Source organism: Acartia tonsa, chromosome 3 (genome assembly GCF_053477335.1).
Source record: "Acartia tonsa isolate MP-2025a chromosome 3, ASM5347733v1, whole genome shotgun sequence".
Taxonomy (NCBI): Eukaryota; Metazoa; Arthropoda; class Copepoda; order Calanoida; family Acartiidae; genus Acartia; species Acartia tonsa.
The window spans coordinates 60,973,315-60,993,280 of NC_137262.1; the positions used below are offsets into that span (position 1 = coordinate 60,973,315).

The 19,966-nt window shown below is 30.1% G+C and overlaps 1 protein-coding gene across 1 annotated transcript in view; it reads left to right on the forward strand.

Moving 5' to 3' along the window:
• LOC145314992 (uncharacterized) overlaps window positions 1-7,930 on the forward strand; it is an 80,011-nt gene extending 72,081 nt beyond the window's left edge. The window contains exons 15-21 of the mRNA XM_080155061.1: window positions 3,474-3,545; window positions 4,685-4,742; window positions 5,348-5,441; window positions 5,822-5,831; window positions 5,880-5,933; window positions 6,376-6,475; window positions 7,711-7,930. Of these exons, the coding sequence (XP_080011187.1) occupies window positions 3,474-3,545; window positions 4,685-4,742; window positions 5,348-5,441; window positions 5,822-5,831; window positions 5,880-5,933; window positions 6,376-6,475; window positions 7,711-7,887 (565 nt within the window). The 3' untranslated portion in view covers window positions 7,888-7,930. The remainder of the gene's footprint in view (window positions 1-3,473; window positions 3,546-4,684; window positions 4,743-5,347; window positions 5,442-5,821; window positions 5,832-5,879; window positions 5,934-6,375; window positions 6,476-7,710) is intronic.
• The last annotated feature ends 12,036 nt before the right edge of the window (window positions 7,931-19,966 follow it).

The following is a 19,966-nucleotide window of genomic DNA, read 5'->3' on the forward strand; positions in this document are numbered from 1 at the left end:
CTAAATGAAAAATAAAGCTGCTATTCTGAAAATTCAGATTTGCCTATTTTTGGGGGTTTGCAGTTTATAGAGATTTTATAGCCACCGAATATAAGAGAGCATGATCATAAAACTTTGGGTACCAGTGTAATTTATGGTCCAATGTCCCCTCCCTCCCTACCTCCCTGCAATTAAGGATAGGAATATGTTTTATCTTAAACAAGGACAATTACGTCCAATAGTATTATAAACAGATTTCCGCGGATATTAAGATGAAAAAAGATTTATTCCAGTTTTGTTAGCCTCGTCGGGCCAACGGCCCTGACTAGCAAAACTGGTTTAATCTTTGGATTTTTATTTTAATGCTATAAATGGACTGTCTGAAAATTATAAAATGGAACTGATATTCCGTGATTTGTTGACAATATCTATTAAATTTAGAGTAATTGTCTAAAATATGTTTTTCTAATGAATATAATTAAAGTTTTTTTTTATTTAAGTCTCTGCTTTAAAAAAGAGGAATTTTGTGCAAAAAAAAGTTTATTCCAAAAAAAAAACTCTATGAGTGCAATTCTGTACACTACACTGTAAAAACTTTTCCAGTATTGCTTCGAAACCGATTAATTTTCGCTGGATTGGAACTGGTTCACAGCCATACTGAAACAAAATGTATAGCAATTAAAATAAATATCATAAAAGTAATATGGGTTTTGCCATTCGGGGCTTTCAAAACTTGTTTTAATATTATATCTTTTATTTTAATAATTGTGGAAAGCTTGTCGTTTTATAGGTCCAATATTCATATGAATTTAAAATCATAATATAGGGTGCACTGTAAAACTTTTAAGTGTGAAAAAGGGGGGAAGACTGCATTATTCTTTATGATACCCTGTTTTAAGGGAATTGTAAACACTTCACTTTTGCAAGCTTATGATAATAGATACAAAATACGTGGACATATTGACCTGGTAAAGTTTGTCGTCAATTGAGGTTGCTAATATAGACCTCATATGAGGGGTAGGGATGGGGTAAATAGTTTGGTTTAAAAGGCTAAAAATTCATAGATTTTGTAATATGAAAGATAAAAAAATACATCTAAAGGTCATATAAGGTTAAGATGGTGATTTTAAAAGATTTTTATTCATATTAATTTAACATCACATTAGTAGGCTCCACAAGACTAAAATTCAGTTGTAAATCCAATGGTATTACATCTCTAGGAATATTTATGTTGTGTTTTTATTCCAGGGAGTGAGGGGAACATTGGACTGTAAATAATACTGGTATCCAAAGTTTTATAACCACCCTATCTTTAAAAACTTTGGGTTATTTTTATGGACTTTTCATTACTTGGTTCCAAACTATTTAGTTTCCAAACTTTTAAACCAATAATTTTGTTTATCATCATTGATGATGCATATAAATTTATTGGCCATTGTCTTATCCCTTAAGATCCCTGGTTGTTTTCTGAGTATTTATACAGGGTTCTAAAGATATAATACAATAGCTTATAAATTGATACACGTCCCCAATGATAATGCACAAAATTAACCCTTCAATGTGGTTTCAATGTTTGAACACTCAACTTAATGAATCAATCAAATTCAATGAAAGTCCCCAAAGTTGTTAAACGAACAAATAAGAAAAAGTTATCATAAAACTTTGGGGACTAGTGTAATAAACAGCCCAATGTCCCCTCCCTCCCTGGTATGTATGTAGTATGTATATATGAATAATTGTATTCTTGATTGTCTGAGTAATCAAATTATCCTCTAGTTGTTGTTTGTTTCTTTCCTCCAAGATCTTTATTTGATTTACTTTACAATCTACATAATCTGCAAGGAGGGAGGGGACTTTGGTATGTTTTTATTATACTGGTCCCCAAAGATTTATAATTTTCTTATTTGTTAGCTTGACAACTTTGGGGACTTTTGATTGGTCGGTTCATTAAGTTAATTGTCTTCTGATACTAATCTACACAAGAAGAAATTTTGTGTATCCTCATTGTGGATATACATCAATTAATCTGCCATTGTCTTAACCCTTAAGATCCCTGACAAATAATCTAGAGAATCTAAAGGCTTCATCCGCTTGAAATCGGGATATGCCATACTCTAACTCTTACTATAGGTTATTAGATTAGGTAACATCTAGCAGACAACTAACTTTTATATTTAGGATTTTTGATCATAGAGATTGCTTTTAATCTTGTTCTTTGTAGCTTTATCTAATAATTTCAGATGGGTAGGATAATTATATCATACAAAAACTTCCTGTCAAAAAAAAGTTAAAAATCAGCATTATTTAAATGAACGTATGGACTTTTTGGTAATGATTATAGAGTTGATACTCTACCAATAACTAATTTGAATAGGAATAATCATGCAAAGTTTGAAATCGATGGGATAATTCTAACTTGTCTCAATTAAGGTTAATCAGAACAATCTTATTTTTTTATGTTTGTGGGAATCAACACAAAAAAATCAGATGTATATTTTACATAATATAACATAATTATATATTGAGTATATGAGTGGCTACACTTGTAAATAAAAACATTGAGAACGCTAATCTAATAATGCTTCCAATCAAGAGTAGTATTATATGAAGTGTTATAGTGTTATACATAAATGGATATAGAATACATATGGATATATTGACAGAGGAAAAATTGTCGTCTATATAGGTTGCTAATATAGACCTCATTTATTGGTAAGTTAGATATCCAGTAGTAGGGGAAGGAGGGGATAAAGGAAGTTGATAGGGGGTATCATTATTTTAGCCAGCTTTGAGTATCACTGTATTAGAGAACGTGCAACATCCAAGTAATAATATATTGATTGTTATAAGTACATATATTCTTCTGATGTACAATATATTTTATGAAACAATATATGAATATGTTTTTTTTGTAGCGAAGCTACTATATGCAAATTTTACTTTGTCAGTCCGTCAGTCGTTCTACAACTTTTGGATATCTCTGACGGACAGACAGACAAACATACTGACTTTATTATATTTATTTGTCTAATTAATGTCTATCCATCTATCTATCCAATTATCTATCCATCTTTCTATTCAAATATCTATCTATCTATACATCCATCTATCTATCCATCTATATATCCATCTATCTATCCATACATTTATATATCTATCTATCCATCTATCTATCCATCTATCTAACCATATCTATCTATCTAGTGGAGTAAATGAGCTAGACTGGTATGAACTGAGAAATATATTCCTAGCAGAATCTTATTCTATCTATCTATCTATCTATCCATCTATTTATCCATATACATATTTATCTATATATCTAGTGGAGTAAATGGGCTAGACTGGTATGAACTAAGAAATATATTTCTAGCAGAATCTTATTCTATCTATCTACCTATTCATATATCTCTCTATATATCTATCAATCTAAATACCCATCTATCTATCCATCTATCTATTGAACAATATATCTATCTATCTATCTATCTATCTAGTGGAGTAAATGAGCTAGACTGGTATGAACTGAGAAATATATTCCTTGCAGAATCTTATTCTACAAATAAAAGGTAACATTGAAGTTTACTTAAAAGGTTGGGTAAAATAATTTATTTTTGTTCTTGCTTACTTCTTAATTCACAATACTGTTTAGAATAGTGTAATAGAATATTCACTTTTGGTGTAGGGCAAATTTATCTGCAAGGGCTAGGTCTTAAGCTCTAGTGCTCTGGAAGTGTGAATAGATTCAAAATTTAATATTGTTTTCACATTGCCATTGCTAGGGCATGAATTGTATTATCTTTTTTTATTAGTTTTGTACCAAACTGGTTTATATTGAAAAAGTGAAGCGATTGTTTTTTTTGTTTTTTTTCTAACACCCTTTACTTTTTTTTATAGCCCCTTGGGGGTTATAACCCATACACAAGGTGCCCTAACCCTAGGGATTACCCCCTACTCAATATGATTATATAAAAATAAAGGGAGGGGGGGGGGTCGAGGTGTTGCTGCACTATAAGGAAAATCACCAAAGATTCTATTACTGTCAAACTTGATATCTAAATGAAATAAAGATAAACACAGACCTGAATTTTAAATAGCTTCAGCATTATATAGAAAGACAGACTGATCTTAGATTTCTCATGGATAACAACATTTATTAAAGCAAAGCTTTTAAATCATAAGGAAAAACAAATAAATACAAAACAAATAAGTGCCAGAACATAAGCACAGAATAAGCAGAACATCAATTTTTAAGTCTAAACAAAATGGTGTAATCCTTTATATTAAGTAACAGGATGTTTGCCTGTTTGTACCTAAGGATCTCACTAACCGCTGATCTGACAGGGTTCTCCTTAACAGGGTAGCTTCTCATTTGTCCTGGGAAGATTTATAACTATTTTGGGGTTAGGGGAGGATGGTCATTAAAGAATATAAAATTTAAAAAAATGGGTTTTTATATTTAACTCTTCCTGCCTCAAGTGCCCCCAGAGGCCTCAAGGGGTGAAGCAGATAGTACAGGATTCTGGATGAAATCTTTGCTATTAAAAGATGATTTTTAAGACATAAAAATTCAAATTAAAAGTATATTAATAGAAAGTATATCATAAAAAATAAATAATAAAGAAAGTTATCAATCACAAAACCATATTTTAGTTACTTACCTACCTTACCTAGGTAGCTAAAATATATTAAAATATTTTCTTTCTAGAAGGCATATACCAGAGATTCCTACCACAGAAGAGTTAATGATTTATCCTCTAGCCAAGGTAATTATCCTTTTACTTTTATCATCATTGCTTTCATAACTTAGTAACTAGGTAACTACAAATTCTTTGCTCTTTAAGATATTATCTACAAAAAAAAATATATAGGAAAAGAATGTATAACCTTTTTCAACTAAAAATTAATATTATTTTTTTATTATTTCATTTGTTTATTTGGGTACCTATCAACACTTATCTAGAAATCAAAAAAAATAATCAACAGTTGTGTTATCAATAATTAACCTACCTAACTAATTATATTTCTTTCAAGTTGTTTATAAAACCAAAGATTTCTTTTAAGTATAATCTAAAGATTGAATAGTTATTTACCACAATGTATTATAGACAGCCTTTTGCAGATAATAAAACTAGTTTTGGTAGCCCAAATGGGCCAGAAACCTGAAATAACAAAACTAGTATTAATTTTATGATTTTAAATTTTCTTGGAACATAGTCTGGAATTTGATGCTATAATGATTTTTCAGCATACCAATTCTAATCCGGCAGATAATAATTAGTTTCTAAGTCATACAGAACAATTATTCTTTAAAATCATATCTTTCAATTTTGATTTCTGGGTACCTATTATAAAATTATTTCTTTTTAAGTTGTTTGTAAACACAGAGATGTGTGTGAACACATTAAGAAAAGAGTGCACAACCTTTCTACTGGATGTGGGCACAGATTCAAGAAATTACTCCAGCAGGAAAAATAATAAAATTTTTATTGTTTTTTAAAAATTCATTTTTTCAATTTCCTTTGAATTAAAATTAACCTACATGTTTTTATTCTATTATATAAAGTAGTAAGGTTTTTGAACTGATTAAGTTCTCCATTCTCTGAAAGCTTCATAAATGTCCCACATTGGTTTTAGTCTATTTATTTTTTAGGTTTAAGACTTGGTATGCTTTTGGGCTATTTTTCTTCTTTTCCTTTTCTTTTGAATGAAGTGCTCACAGATGTTCATGGCCCAGCAGTTAAATTTTTATTAATAGAAAGATCAGTTTTATTGTTTATGGTTATGATCATAAAAAAATGCTCTAAATATTTTAGCAAGATAGCATATCTTGTTAACATTGAAGTGACTTGCAGGTGACAATGATATTTTTAAGATTAAAGTTTATTTTTTTTAAATAACAGGGCAACATATCCTTGTTTCTACAACCCTGCCCATTCTGATTATGTTACAGTCAGGTATAATTACTAAAAGTTAGATAGAAGAGTAGCTGTTTTATAGTATTTTTTGTCAGGGTGTCAATATCTCATTAAAAAGTAAATATATTCCTTCTTTAATTCCAGGTCTCTTTTTTTTACCCTAGCTAAAACTTGACTTATTATTACAATTCAAATTATATTTTTTTACTATTTATCTAAAAGTATTAATGCATAAAGAGAAAAAAATGTAATGCATTGTATTTTTCACTAAAACTGATATCATATTGTAACTCTTATCACATAAAGCCAGAAATCTGATATTATAAATGCCAAATTAATGCTGCCATAAAATGGAATTATTTTCTGATTTCTTTCACAGCTTATAACATGAAAGATACAAATTTTTATATTTAAGAACATTAAGAACATGAAAGTTTATGACAAGGTGTTAAAAATGTTTTACAAAATTTTTTTTTTTTAGATTTGATGTTTCTGCCACGAAGGATTTATTCCTACTGACCTTCTCAGTACCTGTTATTCTATGCATTCTATCCTGTTCATGTCTTTCTATTAGTTCTAAAGTAAGTATTCTATGTATTATATACCCTGTTCAATGAACAGTGTTCATATCTTTCTATTAGTTCTAAAGTAAGTATTCTATGCATTCTATCCTGCTCATGTCTTTCTATTAGTTCTAAAGTAAGTATTCTATGTATTCTATCCTGTTCATGTATTTCTATTAGTTCTAAAGTAAGTATTCTATATCATGTTCTCTAACTGATATTATTATAATATTAGTTAATGAAACTTTTACCAGAATACAATAAATACCTTTTGGTAATAAATTACTATTTGATTATAGAGTTGAGTTTACAACATAGTCAGTCTAAAAAAAAACATTTCAATTAATGTATTTAGTATTTTTTTAAAATAATAATAGAGAGTGGTAAGGTTAACACTTAATGTAAATCACAGGTTTTTTGTTATTTAGATATTACCAATATCCAATAACGGTCAAATTAAGTTACAGTGTTCAGTGTATAGTCTCTTAATTGTTTAGATATTACAGACATAGGATAGTGGTCAGATGAAGTTACGGTGTAGGAAAATCTGTACACTTTCTAACCAATAATATGACTGGGTTGTTCTGCCACTGTTTTCCTATTGGCTGATTTATTGAGAGTGTGTCTCTAAACTATATCTTTTGTTTAGATATTGCGAATATCAGATAGTGGTCAGATGAAGTTACGGTGTAGAAAAATCTGTACATTTTCTAACCAATAGTACGGCCTGGTTGTTCCTCCCCTAATTCCTTATTGGCTGATTTAGAGAGTGTGTCTCTAAACTATCTCTATTGTTTAGATATTACGAATATCATACAGTGGTCAGATGAAGTTATGGTGAATGAAAATCTGTACACTTTCTAACCAATAGTATGTCCGGGTTGTTCCTCCAATGTTTTCCTATTGACTAATTTATTGAGAGTGTGTCTCTAAAATACCTATATTGTTTAGATATTACGAATATCATACAGTGGTCAGATGAAGTTATGGTGTAGGAAAATCTGTACACTTTCTAACCAATAATATGACTGGGTTGTTCCTCCACTGTTTTCCTATTGGCTGATTTAGAGAGTGTGTCTCTAAACTATCTCTATTGTTTAGATATTACGAATATCAGATAGTAGTCAGATGAAGTTGCGGTGTAGGAAAATCTGTACACTTTAAAACCAATAGTATGACCGGGTTGTTCCACCACTATTTTCCTATTGGCTGATTTATTGAGAGTGTGTCTTCAAACTATCTCTATTGTTTAGATATTGCGAATATCAGATAGTGGTCAGATGAAGTTACGGTGTAGGAAAATCTCCAATGTCGACCTGCTGCGCAGTGTTGGTGGTGTGCCAGATGCTTCAGACCTCCAAGATAATGAGGTATATCCTTTTGTAGCTGTTAAGCACCAACCACCTTACTTTGAAATAAATCTAAAATAAAGGGTGGGGTAGTCCTGACCTACAGTTATAAATAGACAAATAAAAAAACCTACAATCATCCCTAATTTTCAATTTATTTTTAAAATAGGGGGGGGGGTGGGGTGGGGTTTGGTTCTAGACAAGAAACTTTGAGGCATAACCCCAATTATTCTTTAGATACAAAATCTGATTCACTATAACTGAAAAATAATACTTTTTTACAGCTCTGAAAATGGCAAAAACTTTAAGGTTAAGTTAAAGAATTATTAAATGTTTCTAAACTAAATTGTTGCATATTTACTGGTTCAATAGTTATTTTTTTAATATTTAAACCTTGTTAATTTTACTTTATAATTTAAATTTAAATTCCTATTTTCATTAATAGCATGGTTATACTTAAAGTTGTTCACATTTTAAAGATTAAAAAGCAGAGCTTTTCTATAATAGGTTTATCTATTTTTGACATGATATTTCTATATGATTTTGAAAGCAAAGCAATTCTTTATTTATTACTAGAATACATTTAGGGTCATAAAAAAAACATGTTAATTTTTTAAAAACAAAAATTTTGACAACAATTTTTCTTTTAATATAATTATTTTACTCATTCGATTTCTAGAATAATCATTAATTTGACAATAAGGTACAATATTATAAGCAAATGAACTCTGTCTTCAAAACCTAATTATGAAATACCTTAAACAGTTTCCTTATTTAAGCAATTTGGATCATGGAAAGAAAACAAAGTCATTCCTAATTAGGACAGAAGTCACTGAAAATTGGTCTAAGGAAGGCTACTTATGTCCTTCATCTAACAAAATCTAACTTAAGGGAGGTGACTTATGTCCTTTGTCTGACAAATTCTTACATTAGGAAGGCTGCTTATGTCCTTCAAGTTGCAAAACTTAGCTTTTCTGTCCTTTACATAGCAAAACCTCACAAAACATAGCATTTATGTCATTCACATAGCAAATTCTTGCAAAACATAGCATTTATGTCCTTCACATAGCAAATTCTTGCAAAACATAGCATTTATGTCCTTCACATAGCAAATTCTTGCAAAACATAGCATTTATGTCCTTCACATAGCAAATTCTTGCAAAACATAGCATTTATGTCCTTCACATAGCAAATTCTTGCAAAACATAGCAAATTCTTGCAAAACATAGCAAATTCTTGCAAAACATAGCATTTATGTCCTTCACATAGCAAATTCTTGCAAAACATAGCAAATTCTTGGAAAACTTAGCATTTATGTCCTTAACATAGCATTTTGGTCCTTCACATAGCAAAATCTCACAAAACATAGGTTTTTCTGACCTTTTTCTACCAGGAGATCAGAACTAAATCAGAACACACATAACAAGAGTTTTACATAATTTAACTCTGCATAAATTATGATAATTCATTATTATTACCCCTCCCCCCCCCCCCTATTTAAAATTTACCCCTGCATAAATTATGATAATTCTATATTATTACCCCTCCCCCCCCCCCTATTTAAAATTTACCCCTGCATAAATTATGATAATTTATGCTGAGTTAAATGTACTGTTTGAACTTCTATCTAACAGGATATGAGAACTTAATCAGAACACACATAACAAGAGTGTTTACATAGTACATTCAGATTAACAATTATTCAATTGGCCCCTTTCCAGTCCATCATATGACATGGGAAGGAGGTTGAGGAGCATTTTATGCAGACTAAATTCCACTATGCCATGCCACTTTTCCTAAAAGGCGTCATAGCTGGCCTCTTTTGTGTCCATCATATGACATGGGAGGTGGTGCCATGTAGGAAAAGTGGCATTGCATTCTTGGGAATTTAGACTGCATAAAATGCTCCTCAACCTCCTTCCCATGTCATTTGATGGACTGAAAAGGGGCCAGCTATGACGCCTTTTAGGCCCTAGAATGCAATGCCACTTTTCCTACATGGCACCATAGCTGGCCTCTTTTGTGTCACAACCTCCCAGTTCTCATATCCTGTTAGATAGAAGTTCAAACAGTACATTTAACTCAGCATAAATTATCATAATTTATGCAGGGGTAAATTTTAAATAGGGGGGGGGGAGGGGTAATAATAAAGAATTATCATAATTTATGCAGGGGTAAATTTTAAATAGGGGGGGGGGGGGGAGGGGTAATAATAATGAATTATCATAATTTATGCAGAGTTAAATTATGTAAAACTCTTGTTATGTGTGTTCTGATTTAGTTCTGATCTCCTGGTAGAAAAAGGTCAGAAAAACCTATGTTTTGTGAGATTTTGCTATGTGAAGGACCAAAATGCTATGTTAAGGACATAAATGCTAAGTTTTCCAAGAATTTGCTATGTTTTGCAAGAATTTGCTATGTGAAGGACATAAATGCTATGTTTTGCAAGAATTTGCTATGTTTTGCAAGAATTTGCTATGTTTTGCAAGAATTTGCTATGTGAAGGACATAAATGCTATGTTTTGCAAGAATTTGCCATGTTTTGCAAGAATTTGCTATGTTTTGCAAGAATTTGCTATGTGAAGGACATAAATGCTATGTTTTGCAAGAATTTGCTATGTTTTGCAAGAATTTGCTATGTTTTGCAAGAATTTACTATGTGAAGGACATAAATGCTATGTTTTGCAAGAATTTGCTATGTTTTGCAAGAATTTGCTATGTTTTGCAAGAATTTGCTATGTGAAGGACATAAATGCTATGTTTTGCAAGAATTACCTATGTTTTGCAAGAATTTGCTATGTGAAGGACATAAATGCTATGTTTTGCAAGAATTTGCTATGATTTGCAAGAATTTGCTATGTTTTGCAAGAATTTGCTATGTGAAGGACATAAATGCTATGTTTTGCAAGAATTTGCTATGTGAAGGACAGATAAACTATTTTATGCAAGATTTTGCTATGTGAAGGACCAAAAAGCTAGGTTTTGTGTGGTGAAGGGAGGCTACTTATGTCCTTCATCTTGCAAAATCTTTGTTAAGGGAGACAAGTTATGCCCTTCATCTAACAAATTCTCACATAAGGGATGCTACTTATGTCCTTCCTAGGAAGGTGACTTCTGTCCTAATTAAGGAATGACTTTGTTTTCTTTCCATGATCCAGCAATTTTTCAACAAATTTGCATAGACTATTGTATAGATTTCTGTTTGAGTTTATAGTTTCATTTTTATTGATGTTGTTATCCTTGTTAATTCTATTATTTGTTGGTTTATTCACAAATTTTAATGGACCTACTCCTGTAACCCTTACTCAGGAGGGAGGGGACATTGGCCTACAAACTACACTGGTACTCAAAGTTTTATAATATCCTTTACTTTTTCGTTGGATTAAAAACTTAAGTTACTTTTATTGAATTTTGATTAGTTGGTCTTTAATGTCCAAAAGTTCTAACCACAAACTGTAATCTACAAAAGGAGAATCATTGGGGAGGTAAAATAATTTTAAAGCCATTATCTTATCCCTCAAGATCCAAAACCCAAATCACTACCACTAATTGACCACAGATACTAAAATATTTTTTTTTTTATTTCTAGGAAGAAGAAATTGATTCTGTTGTGGATTTGCCAGCTTTTAAAAGGCGGATGGCTGTCAACTATTAACATTCTTGTTATCCTATCATGTAAAGTAGTAAGCTTATTGTGTCTGTAGCAAAAGATCTCGCTAACTGCTTAACTTATATGGTTTTACTTTACAGTGAAGCTTCTTATAGGTACTGAGATAGTTTAATGCTGTATTAGGATATTTTTTTCGAATATCTAGAGCCCCTAGATGCTAGGGGAACAGTCACTAGTCCTATTATGTAAAGTAGTAAGGGTATATTGTCTGAAGATTAAGATCTCATTAACTACTGAACCGATGTGTAAGCTAAACATGTGATTGTTTTAAGCTATATTGATTTCAGATTTAAGTCTTGGTATGTTTTTAGGCTATATATCTAGCCCCCCTATGCCACTAGATGCTAGAGGCATTGCCGTTAGTTTAGTATTACAGGGATAGATTAATGGAAGGTGAATTAATCTTTTCTCCAACATTTTCAAAGTACTTCAACTTGTGGGATGACTAATTAATTTTCCATTGTCCATCCGGTTTTTAGAAATACACATAGGGTGGGTCGATTTTGGACATTTTCTTCTGAGACCCAAGCGGGGATCTGCAAATGATTTTTAGGAGTATAATACACCTCTGGATGATTTAAAATTTATCCTAAGTCTTAAAGGGACTGTGAACGTAAATTTTTCTCATCTTAATATCAAATCTTAACATTATCTCATTCATAATATCTCACAGATAGAGCAAAACGCGCTTTTGTTTGCTTAAAAAACGGCTTTTTCCGACGATTTTTATAAGGTACAGGGAAAGGAAGAAATTTTCCGTATTATATAAAATGTGCATTAAATTGCTTTTTTCTCCCATTATAGCTAAAATTAAACTTTTTCACATAGTTCTTGATTTTTTCTAACGGTTAAGCTGACTTTTAACATAATCCTTGCTTTAAACCAATGTATAGTTACTTAGAAATTGATAAAATAAGCAATATTTTTTATTGAAAACCAAATACAATAACAAAGCTAGAATCAGGTTTTTTTTATTAGTATCTAATTAACTTTAGATGGCCCATCTCTCGCCCACCTTTAATTACAAATTTGTAAATAATAAAGACGCAATATTTCTTTATAAACAGTCTGATAAAAGTGTAAACTAATTCTCCAAAGTGGGTTATTTATTGTCCAACACAATAAAAAAAGGATATTATGTTTTTAAATAACCTATGAGATTCAACCCTTTGTAGACAGTGAGGTATTTTTTGTCAATAATACAAATTTAAAATAGGTCTTTATTACCTAATTACTACGTTATAAAAAAACTAATTGGCAATTTTATAGCATAAAATAAATCCTTAACAGTAAGTAAATTGTTTCAACTATATATGACAAGTTAAATATCCCTACAAACATTATAAGAAACAAAAACGTTCAGATTTTCCCTGTTTTTTCCTTTTTCCCTCCCAAAATACCATAAAATCAAGGCATTATTCCTAGATATTTTTGTTAATAGGACGTTTTTGGTTGATCAGTGTAGTGAAATGTGCTTAAAAAATGTTAAGATTTGATAATCAGATGAGAATTTTTTACGTTCACACTCCCTTTAAAACCGCTGACGACCAGGTATTCAATTGTATAGCTATTTGTAAAAGGGTGTCAAAAATTTATCGAATCAGAAATATGGCTTCAGGGTGCTCCCAGGAAAGTCATTGAGGAGTAGAATCAGGAACTTTTGACCGTTTCAAAAAATCTCGTTCCTAGCCTGAGAAAACCTCCAAAAACCTCTACAAATTGGACAATTCTCAATAAACCTTAAAAAAATATGTTGTTTTAGTGATTTCTAAGGCAAGGAACGAGATATTTTGAAACGGACAAAAGTTACTGATTCTACTACTCAAGGCCTTGCCTGGGAGCACCATGAAGCCATAGTTATGATTCAATAAATTTTTTAATCTTATTTGCAAATAGCTCTACAATTGTATGTATGGTTGTTGGTAAAAGGTTGGTAAATAAAGGGTAAGGAAGCGAAATATGACTTTGACTGACTTGTAGTCGGAAATTCATTATTAAACTGGGGAAATGCACAAAAATATTTAGCCCTCTAGCACTAATAGCAAATGAGATAATAAGTGGAAAGCATTTGAATGTCGTCTTTGCATATTTTTTATTAATTAAATACATTTTAAGTGGTCGCATTCTAAATCTCAATTTTTTTTAATTCCTTTTCTGTCAGAAATTTTATTTAAGTTAGTTTTATCTGTTGCACATCCCCTCTTTGTCTAATTCCGATATGAACCCACCCTAATATATATGCATATAAATTTATGTTTACATTAAATATGTATAGTTATTTATTAATTTTTGAAACTTTTTAATATATTTTTTTTAATGTTCATAATTACAGAAGCAGCTTACAGTGCCCAATAAAAACTGACGTCAAACAATACATATGACCAATGATAGGCCAGTATACATTAATATTGACCAATGGTAAAATTTATTAATAGGCACTATAAGCTGCTTCATAATTATAAATTTGTTTAAAATCTAATTAAAAATCATGTACTTATACATTTTTTTTTATATAAATATAGTATACATAGATTTTAAAACTCGTCCTCTAAATTCACAATTATCTTACAGAGCCCCAAAATGTTTAAAAATAAAAAAAATAAACCATTAACACTTCTTTTTATACAATTTCTAAAGGGGTAGTTGCACGATATGCATTTGAAATTAAATTTTGTGAACCACATATATTTTCCTAAAATGACTTGAAAATCGTATTCTTGTGATATATGCAATTGATTTATCTAGCTTATTTTCACAAAAACAACATGAAGACTAATTTAGTGATGTCTAATTGTTTGTTGTTTATTTGTAATACAAAATTATATATGTTTGATGGTATATGGTATACTTGAAATAGTTTTTTATGAAATGCACTTCATGCAACTATCCCTTTGAAAGCCATGAATATATCTATAAATTGTCCTCTTATCCACTTACCATATCTTATACGATAGTAAATATAATTCACCACACAGGTACAAATTTAAAAAAAATAGTAAGCAATTTTCAAATTATTTAGTATTTAAAATACAGTAAAGAAGATATAAAATAAAATGATTATAAATTTGGGAAGTTATTTCTGCCAGGGAGGGATGGGACATTGGGCTGTTTGTTATATTTATTTGTTCTACTTTAAGTCGAAGTGAAAAAAAAGCAATAAACAATAAAGGAAATTGAAAACATAAAACTAGATGTTAAAGTACAAAAATATACATATGAAATAGTGAAATAATATACATATATCAAAGTCATTTTTTCAGAGATTTTTCATTTGAATAAAATCTATTTTGCCGACTAGTGTTCTAACATCTAGTTGGATCGGTAAACCGGCCATGGTATCCAGATCGCTAAAATTATTTTTTGTAAAAAATCCTTAAAAATCTACAAAAAAAATTAATTAAATCTTATGTTTATGGCCCTTCTGTGAGTTTAGAACATTTTACTTTTTATTTCAAAACAATTTTGAACAAAATAAAATTTTGTGATCTGGCAATGCTTTTTTAAGAACCCACCTAAGTTTCTTTCTTAAACAATTTTGGCATCTTAAAGACAGTAATTCTAGGCATTAAAATGTTAGTAACATGTATTTCTATTGAAGTTTTCCTTCCTGCTATTTTTTTAAACTATATAATATTTGTTTATACATATATATAAATTAATATCAATATTGTTGTAAATATTAATTTCAATATTTTCTTTGAATATAACATGTTATAAATCATAAATTGTTATTTATAAAGAAATAAACTTATTTATTAAATTTTTGAATTTTACCATGCATACAGGGAGGGAGGGGACATTGGGCTATTTATTACACTAGTCCCCAAAGTCGTATAATAACGCTTTCTTATTCATTGGCTTAACAACCTTGGGGATATTTATTGAATATTGCTTGTTTGGGCCATTTAGTTGAGTGTCCAAACGTTTCTACCACTACTTGTAAACTACAGAAAGGGTAATTTTGTGTATCATCATTGGGGATGTATAAATATTAACCCTGTATATCTCTGAGGATATTGTATTATCATATTCTCCTCCCGCCATTACCCCCTCATTGTCCTGTTAGTTGTGTGAGATGCCAAAATATTTTTATTAATTGACATGTATTGTGGTTAATACCTCTATATATCTATATTCTATTCAAGGGATCTTAAGGGGTAGGACTATGGGCTTTAAATTATTTAACCCTCCAATTATTATCAACAAAATTACCCCTCATTGTCCTAAAGTTGTGTGAGATGCCAAAATATTTTTATTAATTGACATGTATTGTGGGTAATACCTCTATATATCTATATTCTATATACCAGGGATCTAAAGGGATAAGACAATGGACTTTAAATAATTGTATCCTCCAATTATGATACACAAAGTTACCCCTCATTGTCCTGTGAGTTGTGTGAGATGCCAAATAATTTTTATCACTGTGGTTAATACCTCTGTATCTATATTCAACGTTTGAACACTGAACTCAATAAATCAACCAATTAAAATTTACTAAATTTCCCAGATGTGGTTAAACTAAGGAAAAAGAAAACGTTATTATAAAACTTTGGGGACTATAAATTAACAGCCCATTGTCCCCTCTCTCTTATGGTAATAAGTGCCAAAAGATCATAACAGTGGGCTGCCAAAAAAAGTGGATAAATTGACAGCTATCTTAATATCTTTACATGCTTAATATTTTACTAATGGTTACACCCCGAGAGGCCTCCAGGGACACTTATCAATCTATGTTAGGATCAGCTGTTCACAAAAAAAAAATACCCTACCAGTTTTTTTTTAAGCTGTTTACCAAAAATATCTGAAAGGCAGTGTTTTCTCACTTGTTGGGAGGGTGATAAACCTCCGCCAAAATTGCTATAAACCTCCACATGACCTAAGAGCTACACTGTAAAGGATAATTATATCGGTTAAGCGGTTAGCAAGATCCTTTGGTACAATCAGACAGACAAACAAACAGAAGACAGACGAACATTCTGTTACTATAAGGTTGACAAGATCCATTTTTGTTTATTTTTTTTTGTTTTGTACATAAAATTTTCTCAATCTTTCATGGTTGTTTAAATGACAAAGTTTAACCCTAATAGAACGGGCCCGCGGTGATTTCACGATTTGGGAAGGGGGGGGGGCGAAAATGTCTCCTTTTTGTATCTTCTAGATGAACAAGAGGGCTGAAAATTTGTGCAGTTTACTTTATAAGTATAGAAGTTACGACTATAAAAAGTACAGCCGTCACCTTACACTTTTTATTTAGCAACTTTTATCTGTAGGTCTTTTTTACAAAAAAAATCCATATCCTACTCTAACAAAATTTGGCTTATAATTTGCTTCCTTACAACTTTTGTCTTTAGTTTTTTTTAATATATCTATTTTTGCATCCAATTATCTATCTATCCATTCATCCAATTATCTATTTATCCAATCATCCAATTATCTATCTATCCAATCATCAAACTATCTACCTATGAATCTATATATCAATCTATTTATGTAATGATATTATGATATAGTACATATCATACACAAAAATACATTGGAATTATAATCTACTCATCCCATCTATCTAACTATCTATCTGTTTATCTATCTATGTAATGATAATATGATATAGTATATATAATACACAAAAATACGGTGTAACTATCTATCTATCTATTCATCCAACCATCTATCTAACTATCTATCTGTTTATCTATCTATGTAATGATATTATGATATAGTATATACTAGAGTTGGCTCGATATAATTATCTCCCTATTGGCTAGTTTTCTATATGCATATCTATTTCTCAATAAATCTATTTTCCTCACCAGGCATTACTATCTAAAAGAAAGTAAATATTTAATAATCTAAATGATTTTAAAAAGATTTTTTAAATTATATTTTTTCTTTACATTACCATCACCAAAGGGTTAATGATGATGAATACAATTTTAGTTTAATATTTGAACACATAAAGTGTCGCCACAATCGAATTCTTTTAAACAGAGTTTCTTAAATTTATTATATTATAAATCTAAATTTTCTTTTTTATGATTAGAAATTAAATACATTGATATAAGGTAAATAGCAACATGAAATTAAAAAAAAGAAATTTATTTTTAATAAAGTAAAATAATGGGTTTTATCGTTCTGGGCAATGAGAGTTTATTATGGATTATTGGAGCACTATGAGTTCTAAACAAATATTCCTTGGAAAACTTGAGCTCGTTTATAGACATTTATTTCCTATATAGATCTGACATGGATCTTGAAGCAATTAAGCAGGCTGTTTTGTACATGTTAAAAATTGGAAGATTTTATTAAATAAAAGTTATCGCAAATATACTTAGTAAATAATACACAAAAATACGGTGGAACTATCTATCTATCCAATCATCAAACTATCTACCTATGAATTTATCTATCTATCTATCTATGTAATGATATTATGGTATAGTATATATCATACACAAAAATACGTCCTGTGGCCAAATTTTTGTCTTATCATAATGCGTACAAAACTACATAAAACAATTTCTTTTAATAGCTCAATTACTCTATAACAATTGTTTTGTGAACTACCTTTGTAAAATCCAGGGATCTAAAGGAATAAGACAATGGCCAATAAATTGAAGTACATCCCTAATGATTTGATTTTTTTGAACCAACCAATCAAATTTCAATAAAAGTCCCCAAAGTTGTTTAGCTAACAAATAAAAAAACATAATTATAAAACTTTGGAGACTAGTGTCCCCATTTTAACATCAGCAAATAGCGTCGGAAATATAAACACAGCAGAGTCCCGACAAAAGAATAGAAAGACTAAAAGGGTCTCGTACACTTGGATCAGGTAGCTGTCTGGATTATACATCTATACTTACACATTTATTTAACCAATGAAATAAAAAAAAAGAGTTCTCTTACAGAGAGGTTTCGTGACTATAAGTAATTTTTTATAATTGTTTGCTTTTATGGAATATTCTTTTTCAAAATGTAAGTACCCAAAACTTTTGAGCTAACAAAAAAGACAACTTTGGGCATAAGTGTAATTTACAGTCCAATGTCCCCTCCCTTCTTTATTATGCCTCAGCTTAGTTTTTCTGTTAGTGTTTACTATGGTTCTAAGGTGTATTTTCTTCCATTTCCGCCAATGTATCAGTTGAAAATTATGTTTATCATCAGCAGGTGATATTTTTAAGGTCTTTAATATGACATGTACCAATTATACACAAGATAGCGGCCGATAAATTGATGGACATCCCCCATGATGATTGCCCCTTTGTAGATTATAATCAGTGGTTGAAACGTTTTTTTTTTGACACTCAAATTAATGAACTAATCAATTATTTTTTTCAAGTCCCCAAAGTTGTTATGCTAACAAATAAGAAACTTAATTTTAAAACTTTATTAACAGTCTAATATCCCCTTCCTACCTATAAACATTCTCTGTGAGTAACTTGAGCTGTATTCAAGTTAGATTTTAAACAATTAATATTAAACTTTCATAAATTAATGCTGGACAATGACATGCTAACATTTTAAGGCATAATTAATAATTATGCAGATGTTAAACCACTAAACTTATCTCTGGACTTAAAAAAGAAATCTTGATTTTAAAATGAAGTAAATAAAATTATTTTCACAATATGAATTATAGACTTGCTTATTAGTCATAACTAATTGTTACTGGAATGATCATGAATTGCAAAGGTTTAAATTGCTTTGCTTATGGTAAAATCCAAGCCCAACATCTAATCAGAGACGATTTTTTGAAGCAAAACAAATGCAGCATGAACATTAGAATAGATCATGGTGTACAATATATTATTGCAAATTAATTGATAGGTTTTTAAGATATACCCTAAATATAGAGTAAATGTTCTTATTATTAAGTTATGTTGATATTATTTAATTTAATTTTTATACAAATTGTATTGTTTACTTTTTTGTGTTTTGGTCTATGTGTAAAATTGATTGTTATTTTCCTATCATTATGAACAAATTATAATTTATTATTCAAGCTTTTATTATAAGACGCAACATAATATGCAAAAATAAAGCAATAATATGCAAAATTATTTTAATGTTTACACATGGCAGATGTTTTCTGATGACATTCCCTATCATACCAAACACGAGTTACAAGAACACAGTCTCCATCTTGATTTGGTTGTCCTGAGCTCCAATTAGTGTATCCTACTAAAATAAATAGTAATAATAGAAACAATTTATTTAGTGTTAAGGAAAAGGATGTCTATCTATCTGTGTATTTGTCTTTTTGGGTGGGGGGGGGGGGGCAACTAATTAACACTTCACACCTCCCCTTTGCATATCCTTAACCCTTTTTTTGCATAACTTTTATTTAACTTTAGCATGGGTAAATACATATTATAAAAAAGAGAGGGGGGAATAATGACATATAAACTTAAACAGTGAGCAAAATGGTATAAATATTAAGCTAGATTCTTGGACATAAGCCGAGTCCTGTAGGTACTAATTCTAAAT